The sequence below is a fragment of the Chiloscyllium plagiosum genome, unplaced genomic scaffold (assembly GCF_037043375.1).
Source record: "Chiloscyllium plagiosum isolate Xiang-an unplaced genomic scaffold, Cpla_swu_hap1 HiC_scaffold_19, whole genome shotgun sequence".
Taxonomy (NCBI): Eukaryota; Metazoa; Chordata; class Chondrichthyes; order Orectolobiformes; family Hemiscylliidae; genus Chiloscyllium; species Chiloscyllium plagiosum.
Genome location: NW_028270157.1, coordinates 40,447,031 through 40,466,832, shown reverse-complemented (window position 1 = coordinate 40,466,832; position 19,802 = coordinate 40,447,031). Strand labels below are relative to the sequence as shown.

General features: G+C 42.8%; 1 protein-coding gene across 6 annotated transcripts in view; it reads right to left on the bottom strand.

Annotated features, from left to right (window-relative positions):
• Window positions 1-19,802, bottom strand: part of LOC122559649 (cyclin-dependent kinase inhibitor 1-like) — a 79,884-nt gene that overhangs the window by 24,108 nt on the left and 35,974 nt on the right. Inside the window, exons 1-2 of one of the 6 annotated variants that reach the window (XM_087997246.1) lie at window positions 8,560-8,936; window positions 2,813-3,219 (exon numbers count right to left, since the gene is read on the bottom strand). In XM_087997246.1, the coding sequence (XP_087853372.1) occupies window positions 2,813-3,212 (400 nt within the window). In that variant the 5' untranslated portion in view covers window positions 3,213-3,219; window positions 8,560-8,936. Of the gene's footprint in view, window positions 1-2,812; window positions 3,220-3,479; window positions 3,643-8,300; window positions 8,522-8,559; window positions 8,937-19,802 lie in introns of those variants that run through there. The other 5 variants (XM_043709468.2, XM_087997244.1, XM_043709469.2 and 2 more) reach the window with 5 other exon arrangements.

Here is a 19,802-nt window from a genome sequence, read left to right as displayed (position 1 = left end):
ATAGAGAATGGGTTGGCAGACAGGAAACAAAGCAGGAATAAATGGGTCATTCCCCCCACCCACCAATAAGGCAGCCTTTGACCACTGGGGATCTATGGGATAAGAATTCAGATACCAGCCTTTCACAATATCTATTCATGATTTAGAAGAGGGAATTAAATGTGATAACTCTAAATTTGCAGGCAACATAAAGCTTGATGGGAAGCTGAACTATGAGGAGCATGCAGGGATGCTTCGTTGTTATTTTAACAAGTGGACTGAATGATCAAATGCATGCAGATGAAGTGTATTGTGGGTAAAATGCGAGGCTATTCAGTTTGTTGCCCAAAACAGAATGGCAGATTTATCAGCTGAATGGTGCCAGTTTGGGAAAGGGGGAGGTGCAGCAAGACCAAAAAGTCCTTCTATACCATTTGCTGAAAGTATGCATGCACATGCAGCAAGGAGTGAAGAAGACAAACGGTACATTGTAATTTATAGCAAGAGAATGTGAGTACAGAAGCAGGGATGTCTTGCTGCAGCTGTATGATGCCTTGATGAGACCACACCTGGAGTACTGTATGCAGTTATGGTCTCCTTATGTGAGGAAGGGATATTATGGCTATGGTAGGAGTGCAATGAAAGTGTGCCAGACTGATTTACAGGATGGTAAGACTGACGCAAGGTGACTGGATTGGTTACGACTATATTCACCTGAGTGTAAGAATAAAGAGGGGTCTCTTCTAAACCTATAAAATTTGAACATGACTAGTTAGAGTAAAACACAGGAAAGATGCATGCTCCTGATGACTGGGGAGTCCAGAACCAGAGATCGCACTCGAAGAATACAAGCGAGATCATTTTAGGACTGAGATGAGGAGAAATTTCTTCACCAAAAGGATGAAGAGCCTGTGGAATTTGTTACCATAGAAACCGTTGAGGCCAAAACACTGGATATTTAAAGAAAGAATTAGATGTAATTCTTATGTTTAAAGGGATCAAAGGGCATGGAAGAAGGCAGGAACAGGTACTTTGTTGAATGATGAGCCATGATCATACTGAATGTCAGAGCAACTAAATAAGATATCTCTGCTCCTATTTTCTTTTTGATTGTTAAGGAAATTATGAAATTAGAAAACATGCAAATCAAAGTTTGCATCAAAGAATGATGTACAAGTTGTTCAAATTTTCCTAATGAAAATGCAAAAGTAGCTATTCAAAAATACAAAAAAGAGGCCCCTGTCCTTAATAAGAAGGAAAATATAAGCATTAATCATGTCAAAAGCCAAGTCAGTTACTAGAATAACAAATTACAGTGTACTTAATGACAGGATGTGTCACAGAAAATGTTATGATCCCAGTGTTTTTATTTGATGGGATCATAAAATGAATAACAAGAAATATATCAACAATCCATCAATTCCAATGACATCTGTCAATTATCACTTAGATAAAATGTAAGTTGTTATTTATAAAATTTCTTGATTAGTATGCGTTATAAGGAGATGTCAGAAGAATGGGGTTAAGAAACAATCACCCATGATTGAATGGCAAACCAGACTCGATACACCAAATGGTCTTCTGCTTCGAGATTTTATTGACTGTGGAACTTTAATATGGAAATAAACTGTTCTAGGATCCATCACAGAGAAAAAAGTTTAAGCTCTGATCCCCAGCATCTGCAGTCCTCATTTTCTCCATCACAGAGAAGCAAGGATTATATTTTTTTAAAAAACATGTTGTTGGCAGTTTGACCAAAAGCTTGCTTACAATATCATACTTTAAGATGTCATAAAAGAAAGATATGTAGAAGAATTTGGGAAATAATTCCAGAATAAGTCTAGGAGGTTGGAGGCATAGCTCCCAACACAGTACAGCAATGTTTGCAGTAGTAGCTGTCGCAGATATATGGAAAGGTTCATGCAGAGAAGAGGTTAAAAAGGGAACAGAGAGAAGTCTGAAGATATGGGCAAAAATTTGAATCTTGAAACACTGGGAATTAGGGGTCAGCAAGTGTGGTGCAAACAGCAACAGAGTTTTCACTGAGCTAAAGTTTACACAGGGTGGAGGATTGAAAGCCATCAAGCTCAGCTCAAGTTCTATGCACTCGACAGGTCCAAACCACAATGCCATAACCTCCACCATGGACAGGGCAAGGATGCAGTTCCTTAATTTACAGCATCTGAAACACGGATTCAACACTGTGTGGCTTGCACCAATGTAATCCCAAATCCAACCAATTGTGCTAATCAAGGTATCACCAACTGAGCTATTGCTGGCATTTACGGAACATACACGTTAGATGCAAGTGGGCCATTTGGTCCCTCTAGTCTTCTCTGCCATCCAATAAAATTGGATTGTAATCCTGAGGAAGGGCTCATGCCTGAAACGTCGATTCTGCTGCTCCTTGGATGCTGCCTGACCTGCTGCGCTTTTCCAGCAACACATTTTCAGTTGTAATCTCAAATCCACATTTCTGCTTAAAGGCCAATAACATTTCAACTCCTTACTTCCCAAGAATCTATCGGTCTCTGCTTGAAACATATTCAGATTCTGATACACTGCCTTTTGAGGAAGGGGGTGCAAAGACTCAACCTCAGTGGTGGAGACTGACAACATTCTTTGCTCTTTCCAGCGTTGGCTGGATGACATTCAATGTAGCCAGATTACACAAAAGCAGCAGCATCAGAGAGAGAGAGAGAGAACTTGCTGTGCCTTGGAACATATTCTTGGAACAAACGACTGGTCTGTCGATGCGAATTGCACTTACATTATAATTTAAAATGAGCAAAAAGTGGGTAGAACAGGCAATGAAAGAGAAATTGTCCTGTACCTGTTATGTAGGTCTGTTTCCTTCTCTTGGGTTCAGGGGTCACCTGGGTTTTGAGCTGCTTGCTCTGAGGCACTGGCAGCTCACAGCTCCTCCTGTCCACCGCAGGCTCCTGTATCCCACGCCAGTGTTTCTCTCTGATGATAACACGGCTCCTGTAAAAAGCTGGAACATCATGGCATTTCAGTTCTTCCCATTCAAGAGTGCCTTCTGATGGAACTTCCCGACCGAAGTCATAGTTCCATTTTTGTCCGGCAGCTTCAATGTTAGCCCGCAGTAAATGCTGAAAATCTTGCTGGAGCTGCTCGTGATCAACGGGGCCGAATAAGTTTCTCCGAACATGGTCCACTTTGATCTTTCGATCGATTTCTAGTTTCCCTTCTTCAGAATGTCCACCCATCATGGTGTCCCTGCATCAAAAAAGGCAATCTTTAACTCTGGTTTGTGTGTGTCACAAACATAACACCCCAAATGTTACCCGTTCTGATTGCATTCCATTTCAGAAATCCATGTTATTGCATTGAACATTAATCCAACACATTCACACCAAACTGAAAAAAAAGTTGAAAGTGTGCACAGAACTTTCAACCACAATGTGTTACAGCCTCGAGTTTAGAGTGAGAGGGAGATTCCTGTGAATTTATCTTTTTTTTATTTATAACGAATAAACCTGCACCGACAGCGAACAAGGATCTTCTCGCTTTTGAAAATCTCGAGCGGCGGCTGTGCCAGTTGGTGCTTTGGGAGCTGTGCTGTGTCCGAGCTCAGGCACCTCCTCATGCTGCCGCCTGCCTGTTGCCTCCTCCGAGCAGCATTTCCCCGCCAGCGGGTCAGTGGCGGGCGCTAAGTGCCATCAACTGAAGGTTGTGCAACAATCACATTCCACACACACACACACACACACTGCAGCCAGCATTTCCCGTTCCAAACACCAACCCACAGTGACGCACGAAGCATTCTTCTCTAGGTTGACTTTACAAAGAATCCTGGATGTGCCCGATTCTCGTGACAAGGGTCATACAGGCGCTCTCTGGCTGAGGGGCTAAACACATACAGCCCCTGCGCCCCCTATATGTTCTCTCCATTTGCTCATTACTGGACACGGCATTGATCTTCACGGCCGTCAGAAAGGGGCATCAGACCCTTGCTGAAGCAAACTTATATCATTCAGAAATCGCAGAGACGACTCTGACACAAAAGACACCAGCGTTAACTGGCCTTTAAAGTTAGCCCAACGTTCACGAGGTTTCCTACTGAACTTTTTAAACTAGATTCCTTACAGTTTGTAAGGACCCATTTCCCTCTGAGCATGAGGCAATTTAGCATGACCAGTTCACTTAAACTGCATATCGTGGAGGAGGAAACTAGAGCAAACCCACACAGATATGGGGAGAATGTGCAAACACCTCACCGAGGGTCGCCCAAATCTAGAATCGAACCCAGGTCCCTAGCGCTGTGAGGCAGCCGTGCTAACCACTAAGCCACTATAGGATTACTTTGTTGATCAGTTCTGTTTGTCAGTAACTTAATGTGTATCCAGCTATTTCGAGTTGGACTGGTAGCTCTCTTTCCGTGTTGTATATCTCTAAGACTGAAATGGCAAGGATTTTTGTACTAATGTCCACAGGCTCGATGTTTGGGCTCGCAGAACAGGAACTGAACCCCACCTGCCTCCGGCTAGCTCCACATTTCCCATCTGAGCACATCACCGACGCACCAGACTGGCGCTTCAACCCATTCTGCTGGCGGTAACAAATCCTCAAGGCAGCGCCTTTGCAAAATGTGCAGGACCAAGCCGAGCGCAGAAGCACTACAATACTTCGATTTCTGATCTCCGGAAAGATTTATCAGATGGTGGAGAAAAAGCGATGAGGGAATGCACGATAACGGAAAGATCAGGGTGAAATAAACCTGGAAGAACTTGCATCTATAAACTGTGTCCCTTAATAAATGCTCCACTGCCAATTATTTTGGAAGTATGGATATTATTGATACGCTATAGTGTTTAAAGAGCTCAACAACTAATTAAAGCTTTTCCAACATCACCTGCTAAAGTAGCGTCCTCTACCACTCAGAAGGACAAGAGGAGGAAGTGCATAGAAATATCATCACGTTCAAGTTCCCCTCCAAGTCACACACAATCCTTTGCCATTCTTCCACTGTACCTGAGTCTAAAATCTTAGCACAGATAAAAACGGCATACCTGGCCTAGCTAACACCCGAGCAACCAGTTTGGTATATTTGGAGGTGGACTGCAATTAGGGCACAAGGGCAGTTTGCCTGCAGGCAGGCACCCAACATGAGGCCAAGCATTCTATAAAGGCCTTCCTGAAGAAGGGCTTATGCCAGAAACGCTGATTCTCCTGCTCCTTGGATGGTGCCTGACCTCCTGCGCTTTTCCAGCAACACATTTTTCAGCTCTGATCTCCAGTATCTGCAGTCCTCACTTACTCCTAGTTGATTTTAACCTACTGTGAATCCTCTTGCAAGGATGCCTTCCTTGAAGAAGCTCTCTTTCTCCCTCTACAAGGATTTCAGTGAGTCCCTCTCTCACTGCACCCCCCAGGTCATCTCCTCTGCCCTGAAGCTCTTCAGCCACGTCCTCAAACAGACTCGCTACCACAGCCACATCTCCTTCCTCAGCACCTGTCTACGGAACCGACTAACCCCGCAGATTCCTGAAGAAGGGCTTATGCCCGAAATGTCGACTCTCCTGCTCCTTGGATGCTGCCTGACCTGCTGCGCTTTTCCAGCAACACATTTTTCAGCTATAAAGGCCTTCAGGCCCACTCCTGCCTGTGTAAGTGGGTACGCAGCAAAGTGGCTGCTCACAAGAGGGAATTTCCCCCCTTAGTAAAAGAAAGCAGCCAGGCCTCCACTGTGTTGAAAGTTTGTGGCCTAGAGGCACCTTACTATTGGAGCGCTCCCTTTTTACTTATTATTTCAATAGGAGTACTCCTCTGCAACAAACTACACAAAATAAAAAGGATTATCGCAAAGTCTTTGCCAAATGTATCTGGAAAGGCAAGGATTGATTAGGGATAGTCAACATGGCTATGTGCGTGGGAAATCATGTCTCACTAACTTGACTGGGTTTTTTTGAAGAAGTGATGAGGAAGATTGATGAAGGCAGAGTGGTGGATGTTGATAGTGTTCTGCATGGTAGACTGGTAAGCAAAATTAGATCACAATGGAATCCAGGGGGAGAGCGAATCATTTGGATACAAAATTGTCTTGAAGATAGGAGACAGGGCATTGGTGGAGAGTTGTTTCTCAGACTGGAGGCCTGTGAACAGTGGTGTGTGCAAGGATCAGTGCTGGGTCCACTACTTTTTGTCATTTATACAAATAACCCGATGTGAATATAACAGGAGCTATTCATAAGTTTGCAGATGACACCAAAAGTGTAATGGTGTAATGGACAGTGAAGAAGGTTAACTAACTCCAAGTACAGTAGGACCGTGATCAAATGGGCTGATGAGCCAAGGCAAATGGAGTTTAATTTAGGTAAATGTGATGTGGTGCATTATCACACGGCAAACCATATGGGTAGGACTTATACACTTAATGCTAGGGTCTTAGGGAGTGTTGCTGAACAAAGGATCTTGGCATGCAAGTTCATAATTCCTTGAAGGTGGAGTCACAGGTAGACAAAGCAGTGAAGCTGGTTTTTGGTAGGCTTGCCTTTATTGGTTATTGCATTGAGTATAAGAGTTGCTGGTACAGGACATTGGTTAGGCCATTTTAGGAATACTGCATGCAATCCTGGTCTCCCTGCTGCAGAAACAATATTGTTAACGATATAGAAAGGATTTACAAGGATGATGCCAGGTTTGGAGGGTTTGAACGAGGGAGAGGCTGAACAGGCTGGGGCTATTTTCCCCTGGAGCATCGGAGGCTCTGGTGTGACTTTATATGAGGGACATAGCTATGGTGAATAGCCAAGGTCTTATTCCCTGGGTAGGGAAGTCCAAAACTACAGGCCACAGGTTTAAGGTGAGAAGGAAAAGATTTAAAAGGGACCTAAGGGGCAACATTTTCTCACAAAGGGTTGGATATGTATGTACTGAGCTGCTAGAGGAAATGGTGGAGGCTGGCACAATTACAACATGAATAGGAAGGGTTTGGAGGGAAATGGGCCAAGTGTTGGCAAATGGGACTAGATTAATTGGGATATCTAGTTGGCATGAATGAATTGAACCGAAGGATCTGTTTTCATGCTGTACACCTCTATGACCCTCGAGATGAATGTACAATATCACAACTCAGGTGTTATGAACAAATGTGCAGTAAATTACACAAGTATGACTAAAGATACGTGGTCATGATAAGTGCATTGTAAACTAAACAAAAAGTCTAATGATAATAAAATTAAGATCCTGCAACCTCACAAAGTAATTTCAAGAACACAGAAGTGTTAATATTGGCAGACCATACTGTAATAACAGATGACAACTATATAGAATAACTACTGTTGGAACAATTTATCCTGTATACCAATAGTAGGGAGCTACACATATAATGCATGTAGCACAGTCTTCCATGGCCCCATACTAGAAGCAGACCTGTATGTACAGCTTAGAGGAAAACTGTAGATTCTGTCACATATTGGTACTATTGGGCAGGAAAATTGTAGGCAATGTTTCTGTGATTTTTTTAAGTGAGGCATTTGTCTTATTGGGCCCATAATTAGTTTCTTTCTCCAGCAATGAAACTCCTGATGGGTCTTCTAATCTAATTCTCAAAGAAATTAAGTATTTGGCAGGAAATAGCCCATTTCTCTGAGGATTACAGAAAGGTATGGTGGGAGGTCAGGCTGCAGAATTTCTGCAAAAATTTACAACCCTAGTTGGCTCCAAAGATCATTTGTAATAGCTTAAATTCCTGTTCATGCCTTTGGAATGGTTGCTTATTATTTCAATCTTCTACTAATACGAAATGGGAGTCACGCACTTGGGTTTGATACTGAGTTGCAGCATAACCTTTCTGCCAAAAGGACATCGACCTGAAACATTAACTTTTTTCTCTCTTCGCAGATGCTGCTAGAGCAGCTGAATATGCCAGAAATGTTTTGTCGTGCAGTGTACTTCAAATCAACTTTGAAGGCTCCCAAGTAAATGTTTGCCAGTTTTTTTTTTGGAGTGGGGAAGACTTTTTAAATGTGATCAAAGTTGATAATCGCGTCACATCTTATAAAAATGTAACAAGTATAAAAGCAAAATACTGCGGGTGCTGAAAATTTCAAATTACAAAAAAAAAGACGCTGGAGAACCTCAACAAGTCTGGCAGCATTCGTGATGAAAGACAGAAATGGAGTCAGCGTTCGAGCCTAACATGATTCCTCCTTGCGGCCCATATAAAATCTAACTAATGTTTGTCTGTCCGTAAACGGAGTACTGTGCACGCCTGCAGACATGCGTGTACTGTGTACAGCTCTGTTTCCCGGGCTAGTTCATATATGCGCACTGACGAGCGGCTGCCAGTTTCTTACCTCCATGTGTCTTGAAACAATAATGTTTGTTAAATTTTTGAAAATCCTCGATATCTAGTTAAGATCTCGCGAACAAAACCCACAAACTCGGTCACTGTCATACTTAATTAAGGAATATGCGGCAAACTGCTTGTACAACTATCTTGGCTGCTGGCTCTCCCGCCAAAGGCATTTACAGCAGCGGTCACGCTGTGTTTATTTGTGCCGAATCCCCTTACACACGTAAATAGACACGTGAGACAGCGCTAGCTCCTGGTACCTGGCCCGAATCCAGTGTCAACACAGAAGGACTGTGCAGTTCTACAATTGCCATCTCTTCTGTGTTCATGCGCACGTTTTCATACAGGATGCGAAGTTTTACTCTTAAACGCACTTCCAGTGCTGTTCCAATGAAATGTTGCAATTGTTGGCTTGCAGTAGTCGATGTCTGTGTAATGTTCAGTCAGGGCGTGGAGCAGCCAGCTAGTGTTAGACCAGCAAGGCTGGCGTGAGCGCTGATTGTTTCAACCGGAGCGATTGCTCAAAAGTGAATCCTGTATAGCTGCGGATTCCTACCGCTGTAAGATTGTGTACCACTACTTGTTTCGATTATTTGAATGATTTAAAGTTGGTGTTATAAAATTTCCCTTCCCTCAACAAAGAAGTTTTTTCTGAATGTTTAATTTGAATAAAATTATGATTTTACAAAATAATTTCTAGTGGGAGATTACACTTCTTTAAATCAAAAATATATTTTAATTATAAGACTTGTAAACATATTATAAGCAATATCCACTTAAATTACAAAATTTTCAAAAAAGTTAAACTTGTTCCGTAAAGCAAGTTCCACTCCGTGACAATATGATTGTAATTGCCTTAACGTCCACAACATACATTCCATGTCAAGCATGTTGTAATGGTACCATTCTCCACCACTTCCTCTGGCAGCTTATTCCATACACCCTTTGCATGAAAAAGTTGCCGGTTAGGTTCCTTTTATATCTTTCCCCTCTCACCTTAAGCATTTGCCCTCTAGTTTTGGACACCTCACCCCAGGGAAATGATCTTGCCTATTTAGATTAGATTAGATTACTTTACAGTGTGGAAACAGGCCCTTCGGCCCAACAAGTCCACACCGACCCGCCGAAGCGCAACCCACCCATACCCCTACATTTACCCCTTACCTAACACTACGGACAATTTAGCATGGCCAATTCACCTAACCTGCACATCTTTGGACTGTGGGAGGAAACGGGAGCACCCGGAGGAAACCCACGCAGACACGGGGAGAATGTGCAAACTCCACACAGTCGCCTGAGGCGGGAATTGAACCTGGGTCTCTGGCGCGGTGAGGCAGCAGTGCTAACCACTGTGCCACCATGCCGTCCACTTAACTCTGTCCATGCCCCCTATGATTTTATAAACCTCTACAAGGTTACCCCTCAGCCTCTGATGCTCTGGGGAAAATAGTCTCAGCCTATTCAGCTTCTCCCTTTAGCTCAAACCCATCAACCCTGGCAACATCCTGGTAAATCTTTTCTGAAGCCTCTAACTTTCCTGTAGCAGGGAGACCAGAATTGCACTCAATACTCCCAAAGTGGCAATTATTCTCAAATCAAAACTTTTCAAACTGGAAGTTTTAGAAAGGCTTATTTCTACTGAACTTTCTCTATACATCATGATCCACTTTGAAGCACTTCAATACAATTTTGATATTTTCAAATACATTCTTTGTAAGAGTCACAGCTCGGCATTCTATTGTTTCCTCTACCTCAGTGTACATTTCCCTAATCAACCCATTCAGGGATGTTATGATACTCAATTAGAGGTGAGACTTAATTCTGGGTCTTCTGGCTCAGAAGTAGGGACACTACCACTCTGCCACAAGGGTCCCTAAGACCTCAGCATGCAATGGCTGAAAGGGCTTCCCAAACTGTAGTGATGATCCCAGGGAGTTAAGGGCCAAAAGCTAACAGCTGGGAGGTCCTTTTAAATCTTGTAGTTTTAAAATAATAGTGTGCCTAACTGCTCAAACTTAAAGGACTGAATCCTCTGAAAAAAAAACACCATTGGGAAAGTAGGTACTTTTATTAAAATAAGGGTCAGAACCCTGAAACATTATGTCTCCTTTAACTTATAATAGCAAAATGTGATTTTTAAAATAAGACTGCTGTACAGAAACAAACTAGCTGCAGCAGTAAATCCACGTGGCTGGCTATCAAAAGTCATGTGTGGGACTGATATGATGTGACATCTAAAAGATATCAAAAAACATCCGAGAGAACAACTTGTGATGACAAGGGCTAACAATGCCCTGGTTAACAGCAAACCACCTCCTGCAGATTACATCTCAAATTGCAGATGTATCTTGTGTTTTCCCTTTGAAAAGAATACACAAAGGTAGGAGTTACAAAGCTAAATTTAATTCTATTTGTGTGTTCCAACAGTAATGAACATTCTCATGTTTGAGCATTAGAGTACGGTGAGGTTCACATTGATGAACTATCGCCCAATAACCATTGTGCTGTAGATAAATCCTCTCACTCTGATGGCTAGAAGTCAGCTAATAGCAGCTAGATAAAAGGGAGAAAGAATAACAAAAAGTCTCTCACCCTCAAGTGCTGGAATTCAGTCATGTTAAAAGGAATCAGTACTGCATAGCTCAACCAATCTGCAAAGCTAAAGGTAAAAATCACACAACACTAGTTTATAGTCCAACAGGTTTATTTGGAAGTAGTAGCTACGGAGCGCTGCCCCTTCATCAGGTGGTTATGGAGTATCACAACCACCTTATGAAGGAGCAGCGCTCTGAAAGCTAGTGCTTCCAAATAAACCTGTTAGACTATAACCTGGTGTTGTGTGATTTTTAACTTTGTGCATCTCAGTCCAACACCAATATCTCCAAATCATGTAAAACTAAAGATCATGAAACCTGTTCAAGTGCCAAAGTCAACACTATTGGTTCAACTCAGTAATGGCTAAAAACATCATCTTATTTTCTCTTCATGAACAATTCAGAGATTGAATCATATAACCTTGTAAAAAAAACTTTTATCTTTTTGGACTCAACTTTTATTTCGAATCTATGTGTATGTGTGTTACATTCGCATTTATCCTTGCATGTACTAATTAATAAACTCTTTTTGTTAATTCAAGAAAATTGGTTAAATTGTATCATTTTAAAAGTATTGGTTCATTTGGTCAGGAAGTCATAAGGGAAGAGGTTGACTAAATGAGGGTGTGGGTGAAAATTCCATGGTCTCAAGAAGCAGCCTAAGCAGATATACCTGAAATTTGAAAGGTTTAACCAGCTTGCTTCTGACCACAGGACATTGGCATTTAGGACAGAAAGCCAATAATGAAAAACCCTGTGCAATAACTTTCCTTGAAGAGTTTAAAAACTCCTACATCCTCTCAATAAGAATAAACCTCAAGGAACATAGAATGACTGGGGCAAGCAGGCAGCTATGCTGGCTAACATATGAGCCAATCCGTTCCATGTGCCAGAAAAATTCCTTCCCTACTTGCCTGCAGCCAACTAGAAAGGATAGAGATGGATAGAGTGATAGGAAACCACACACCCATGGGAGAGAGGGAAATACTGGGAGCCTTTCTCAGGACAGAAAGGGTGGTGCAGAAATGAAAGGTTAGGCCAAGAAGTCTGTTTGTTTCAACTCAAAATGTAGGGCATATCTGGATCAACTGCTGGAGGCTATAAGAAAAATGACTGGGGTTTGCCAGGGCACTTATACCCTGTGCAGAGAATGGAGTCAGTCAGAGAGCATAGCAGTCAGGCTCTGGCTCCTTCTGCATCCATGAAGCCCTGTTAAGGCACTCCTGAGAGTGTGGAAGAGGTTATACAAGCTCCCGAGAGTTATTGGGATTTTGCATCCAAAGGATGTCATATTTCCCCAGGGTGAGGCAAATAAGCCTAGAGAAACACTGGGAGATGGTGGAGCCAGCTGAAACATTCCTGCTGGGAAAAGGCATAATCTTCTCATTAGAGAATGAAGTGAGAGCCAAGGTACTGATAAAAAGGTGCTGAAGCAAGATACATGCCCATCCCCTTTACCGGATGCACATGGAGTGTGACTTTGTCCCGGGACCAGTGAGAGTGGGAGTTGTATCTAATTTGTCTATGGACTGATCGACCAGCTTCTCTGCAATGACCTGGAGTGATCAAAGGTAATAACATCCCCAGGGATCTCTAAAGAGGCCAGTGAGGTTAGGGAAACTGAACAGCTCCAGAGGGAACTTCTTGGCATTTTCCCTGTCTGTATGACCACATCATCTATGGCCAGACAAGCTCAACCAGTGGAGGCTGACTGCAATCAGAAGACCCTTTGGTTTGGTTATCTGACACCTTGTCTAGGAGTCTAGAAGACCCCAAGAACATAATACATAGAACTTCCTCGGTAGAAGCCCAACAAGCTGACCTACTGTTAAAAAAAAAGTAGCTTCTACTGCTGACACTGAAGCTCAGGCAGAAACAGTCCCTGACTCCATTATATTAAAAATAGGTGCTGATGAGGAAAAGGAGACACCTTCACGTAGGTGCAAAGAAGGAGTGGACAGAGATCCACCGGATAATGATGCTACAGAGTTACTGGAGGGAAATATTGCAGATGGCTCATAAAATTCCAGTGGCTGGGCATGTGGATATATGTAAAACCCAGACATGCATTAGATAGTATCTTTATTGTCCACAGCTCCACAAGGATGTAGAAGCCACCACACTTCTGTTTGTGGAAAAGCCCCATCTATTGGTAAGGCCTGCACTTGTGAATTCCACACTGGCTTTTGGGGAACCATTTAGCAAAGTTATGGTAGATACCTGGGACCTCTCACCAAACACTGACCAATATACTCTTATCATAATAGATGTGGCTACCCATTTTTCAGTGGCTGATCCCCTGAGGCTATATGTGCGAAACAGCGGTGAGAGAATTGAGCGGTGAGAGAATCCTTACAAAATATGTGGAGGTGGGTACTGCAGATGCTGGAGATTAGAGTCAAGATTAGAGTGGTGCTGGAAATGCACAGCAGGTCAGGCAGCATCTGAGGAGCAGGAAAATCGACGTTTTGGGCAAAAGCCCCTCATCAGGAATGATGTTGGGAATCTTAGGGATGGAGAGATAAATGGGAGGGGGGATTGGGGCTGGGGTGAAGGTAGCTGAGAATGCAATAGGTGGATGGAGATGGGATAAATGTGATAGGTCGGAGAGGAGGGTGAAGTGGATGGGTGGGAATGAAGATTGACAGGTGGGACAAGTTATGAAGATGGTGCTGAGCTGGAAGGTTGGAACTGGGGTAAGGTGGGGGAGGGGAAATGAGGAAACTGGTGAAGTCCACATTGATGCCATGAAGTTCAAGGGTCCCGAGGCAGAAGATGAGGCATTCTTCCTACAGGCATAGGGTGGTGAGGGAGTGGCGATGGAGGAGGCCAAGGATCTGCATGTCCTCGGCAGAGTGGGAGGAGGTGTTGAAATGTTTGGCCACATTCCCTCCGAGATTACCTGGTCAGATCCACACCCCCCAACAACCCACCCTCCCCTCCTGGCAACTTCCCCTGCCACCACAGGGATTGCAAAACTGCGCCCACACCTCCCCCCCTCATCTCCGTCCAAGGCCCCAAAGGAGTCTTCCACATTCAACAAAATTTCACCTGCACTTCTACACATCATTTATTGTATCCGTTGCTCCCAATGTAGTCTCCTCTACATTGGGGAGAATGGACACCTTCTTGCAGACAGCTTCAGAGAACATCTCCAGGACACTCACACCAATCAACCCTACCACCCCATGGCCAAACATTTCAACTCCCCCTCCCACTCTGCCAAGGACATGCAGCTCCTGGGCCTTCTCCATCGCCACTCCCTCACCACCCGACGCCTGGAGGAAGAATACCTCATCTTCTGCCTTGGGATCCTTCAACCCTATAGCAAAATGTAGACTTCACCAGTTTCCTCATTTCCCTCCCCCACCTTACCCCAGTTCCAACCTTCCAGCTCAGCACTGTCCTCATGACCTGTCCATCGTCCTACCCACCTATCCGCTCCACCCTCCTTTCTGACCTATCACCTTTACCCCCACCTCCATCCACCTATTGCACTCTCTGCTACCTTCCACCCAGCCACACCCCCCCTCCCCATCCGTTCAGTTTCCAGCCTCATTCCTGATGAAGGACTTTTGCCCGAAACATTGATTTTCCTGCTTCTCGGATGCTGTCTGATCTGCTGTGCATTTCCACTCTAATCTTCACAAACTATGGCCAGGCCATTGAAGTCCATTTGTACCAGGGCTCAAACTTGATGTTCAAAGTATTCCAGGAAGTGGTGATTAATCTGGCCATGACCCAAAAGAAATCTTCATTATATCACCAGAACACAGGGTGCTAGAATGGTACCATTAGACACTAAAAACAATGATCAAGGCATACTGCCATGAGTCCCTGCATGACTGAGGTAAAGGATTGGAAATTATTCTGTTCACCACCAGCTACTTACTCAGTGATTCCACTAGTCTTACTTCATTTGAAGGCCTCTAACAGAAAAAGGAAGTCTCCAAACTTGACTACACAGAAGAGTTCCAAGAGCGACCTCTCAAGTGACTGACTGTAAAGGGGCCTGAGAACACTTGAAACACTCCCAAACAGTGATAAAACAAACACCAGGTAAACATGCTAGGGCTTGAATCCTTTATCCCAGACACAATGTGTTGGTACTCCTGTTAACATCAAGTGAACCCTTAAATGCTTAATTAGTGACCCATTTAGATAAGTGAAGAAGCTTGTGAAAATGAATTATTAGATTGAGACCCCAGATTGAAGAGAAAAAAGCAAAATCTGGGTATGTCAAAATGAGAAGGCAGTACCATTGTTGAGAAGGAGACAAGCAGTTAACAGTCTGTCCCATTGCTACCAACCTGGAGGATGAGGGTAGTAACAAGGATTAATTGAGGGGATGTATGAGTGAGGCACACATTGAAGTCCCTGTTACCTGGCCAGCTAATACAGAAAATGATGTGGAGGTGCCAGTGTTGGACTGGGGTGAACAAAGTTAAAAATCACACAACACCAGATTATAGTCCAACAGATGGCTGATGAAGGAGCAGTGCTCTGAAAGCTAGTACTTCCAAATAGACCTGTTGGACTTTAACCTGGTGTTGTGTGATCTTTAACTTAATACAGAAAAACTAGCAAACTAGCAAAATTAGACATCTTATTCACCCACTCAGGTGCAGAACAGGGAGCAGAGGCAAGCCAGGCTGCACCATTTTGATTCTTAGGTGATATGGAGAGTCCTCTCACATAAGGCCTCATCCCTTCAACCAAGTCCAGAAAATCTGACCTAGGTTCAGGAGGACATTTACTACTCGCTGGAGCACAGACTAATGGAGTCTAATAGAGTATCTAGAGCCCCCCAATTTTGCTCAAGCCGGATGCACAGTGCTCTGTATAAACCTTTTGGCAATCAGTGCAGTGACCAGAATGGACTTTTAAATTATACTCAGCTGAAAGATTGCATAGATCGTGTGGGCAAAACCATCACATTATCAAATGAGAACACGCAAGGGATGCTAGTAAGTTTTCTTGACTGCCTGCACAAAGGAAAGCTTCACCTTCATAACTCTAGAGTGAGTTATATCACTGTTGAGTCACACAATGAAGATTCTAGAATGCCTCAGCCATCTTTCAGAGGCTGACGAATCAGACAGTGCCAGATTTATCTAATTGTATGGCCTCCTAATATACAATAACACATGAGAAAATGTATGTAGAGCAACTGGAAGTTGTTTTCTAGAATTTTCTTAAATTTCTGGTCAATTTTGCAAAGAGTGAGGGCCCAATTAATCTATCTCGGACATGTTATAGGTCACATATGGGTATTGCCTAGGGCTGCAAAGGTAAAACTAGTAACACAATTCCCCATTTCCATAGAAAATGGGAAATTATGAGGTTCGTGGTAATGTGAATGTTCTAACAAATGATCATCCCAATATTCAGTGCACCACTGAGGGATCTACAAGAGAAAAAAATTAAAGATTGTTCAGACTGAGTAATTCAAAACTATTTTTGAAAGTCTGAAGGCCATTTTAACCAGAGAGTCAATGCTTGCACCTCCAAACTTTAATTGACGCAGTCATCAATGTGTGACATCGGATAGGAACTGTTCTCCTTCAGGCAAACAAATCTGGAAGAGAGTCCAATTAAGTACTTCTTCAAAAAATGAAATAAACATCAGAAATGTACTCCAAAGTCGAGGAGGAAACAGTTGGTTTGTTATTAATTCTCAATTGCTTTGAGATAGATATCTGAAATATGTAATTAAAGATCACAGTCTACAATGACTACAATTTATTGACTTTTTTGGAAAAGATTAAAACAGAATGACAGGTTATTTCATTGGAGCTTGTACCTTAACCATATTACATTGCTGTCAAATCAAATGCAATTGCAGATGCCCTATCCAGAACATTATGAGACTCATTGACTGAGGCTAAAAGAATGAGTGTGTGTATGTATGTGTGTGCCTGCGTGCATGTGTACGTGTGTGCATGCGTGTGTGTGTGCGCGTGTGTGTCTGCTGTTATATATATTCAAAAGGAGGAAGTGAGCAGTTTCGAGCTCGAAACATCTATAAAGTTCGATTAGTGATTTCTCAAGTCAGAGAATAGTTTTTCCAGCAATTTATTTGTCATTTTCTTTACAGAGACCTGGACATCCCTCAGTTTCTGACACAGTCAGCCCACCAAAGGATTTGTGCCATCACTCCCATCCCTCTGACCCTGTCTCACATCTATCAATAGAGAAAGCTTTACAGGGACAGGCATGACATTCTATGTATATGCTTTGCTGTGAATGAGGCGAAACAGAAGCAGAGCTGAACAGAGCAATGTTGGGTCAGGTACTATGTAAGGAGGATGTAGCCCAACAGATATTACTATACATAGAATATATGCACAGCAAAGGCCACAAGAATGTGTTTCTGAGCACTGTATATAAAAGTGAACTTTGTCAAAAAGAGGCAATAATACCAACTGGTGGCTTTTGAGTAAGTATGATTACTCTCTGTCCCCTTGACTAATGACCATTTTCCTGTCTTCCCCTCCCAACAACCGCCACTATGTAGTTTGAACCAGAGCAGAACTACTAGGTTCATGTCTCAAATGGATTGGCAATAGAGGTACTGTTGGCCTGTATTTATCACTGGACAGGTTGGTTAACTGTGGTGTGTATCACTGCTTGTCACAATTGGCGTAACTTGCTGCACTGTTCACAATTTTGCTATTTAAATTGGGTTGTATGAAAATATAATTGAATTGAAATATCATTGAACTGAAATGTTATTGCTCTAACGAAAACTTAGGAGCAGAAGTAGGCCATTTAGCCTATCAAGTCTGTTCCACTATTCAACAAGATCGTGGCTGAACTGATAATCCTCAACATCACTTTCCTCTCTTTCCCTTATAAACTCTGATTCCCATTTTGATTAAAAATCTATCTCTATCTTGAAAATACTTAACAATCAGCTTCTACAGCTCTCTGTGTTAAAGAATTCCACAGAATCACTACTCTTTGAGAGAAGGGGTTCCTGCTCTATCTTAAATGGGTGACACTTTTCATTGAGATTATGCCCTCTGGCTCTTGATTCTCCCACAAGGGAAAACCTCTCCACATCTACCCTGTCAAATCCCTTAAGAATTTGCTACATTTCAATAAAGTTACCTCTCAGCATTCTAAACTCCAGTGTTTACAGGCCCTACACAACCTTTCCTTTTAAGACAGTCCGTTTTTTTTGGATTAGATTAGATTACTTACAGTGTGGAAACAGGCCCTTTGGCCCAACAAGTCCACACTGATCCTACGATGAACAACACATCCAGACCCATTCCCCTACATTTACCCCTTCACCTAACAGTACGGGCAATTTAGCATGGCCAATTCACCTAACCTGTGCATTTTTGGACTGTGGGAGGAAACCAGAGCACCCGGAGGAAACCCACGCAGACACGGGGAGAATGTGCAAACTCCACACACACAGTTGCCTGAGGCGGGAACTGAGACTTATATCTGGGACCAACCTAGTGAACCTTCTCTGGACCACCTCCAAGTCTTTCCTTAGATGAAGGGACCAAAACTTTCCACAATATTCGTGTTATGATCTGCTTTGTTTAGGTTTTGGAAGAGCTCCCTACTTTTAAAGACCATCATTTTATTGCTTTCCCTATAACCTAATGAACGTGTGTGACTTTGTCACACACATTCATTAGACTCCCACATCCCTCTGTGCCATAGCTTTCTGCAGTCTTTCTCCACTTAAATAGTACTCATTCCTTTATTTTCCTGCCAAAGTGCATAACCTCACATTTTCACATTATATTCCATCTGCCAAGTTTTTGCCCACTGGCTTAACCTGTCTATATCTTTCCACAGACTCAGTGTCACCTTTAGCACCTTCTAAAACCTATTTTCAAAGTAATATTTCAATTTGACAAAAGGTCATCATCCTGGAACATTAACTCTATTTCTCTCTCCACAGATGCTGATGGTTTCAGAATTTTTTGCTTTTATTTCATTTTTCTAGTACTCACAGGATTTAAGCATTTAGATTTTTAATGGCTAATAATTTAGGCCTGCTTCATTGGAACCAAAACTCTTTGCCCAAGCCCATCAAGATGATCAGCACTCTGAAGACACTATAGTGACTGCAGCAAAGGATAACAAAGAACATAACACCACATTTTTGCCACCACATCAGCACTCTGTTCTTACCAATTTCACAATCAATCCAATATATCTTGCAATGTGATGACATATCTGACTCTCTGTGCCTTATATGAGTACTCCCATAATCATCACTTGAGTGAATTAGCACCAAATATGAGGAGCATTTTCCGAAATGAATCAATCCAATGTGAATACTAAAGTACAGTGTTAGTCCACATTCTGTTCTATGACTATGAATTTTAAAATGATGGAAGCCACCCCTGACAAAGTTGTTCCCCTGGTAGTGAGTTCTTTCTATCACCTATTTTAACTCTTCTGAATACAACTTGAGGGTCAGGATCATAAGAGTTAATTGGTCACTGATGTTCTCCAGGAGAGAATTTGGACTGAGGTAGCCCTGAAGTTGGGTGCATTGCTGCAGTTTATTCCTAAGAATCTTGGGTTTGTTGACAATATTCCACAGGCATGCTTTACCGAGAGGGAAAGCTGGAAATGTAGGACATGCTGTTAGCTTGAGGCACAACAGGGAGAAAGTGAGGACTGCAGATGCTGGAGATCAGAGCTGAAAAATGTGTTGCTGGAAAAACACAGCAGGTCAGGCAGCATCAAAGGAGCAGGAGAATCAACGTTTGGGGCATTAGCCCTTCTTCAGGAATGAGGAGGGTGTGCCAAACAGGCTAAGATAAAAAGGTAGGGAGGAGGGACTTAGGTGGAAGGAGGTTAAGGTGAGGGTGATAGGCCGGAGAGGGGTTGGGGGCGGAGAGGTCAGGAAGAAGATTGCAGGTCAAGAAGGC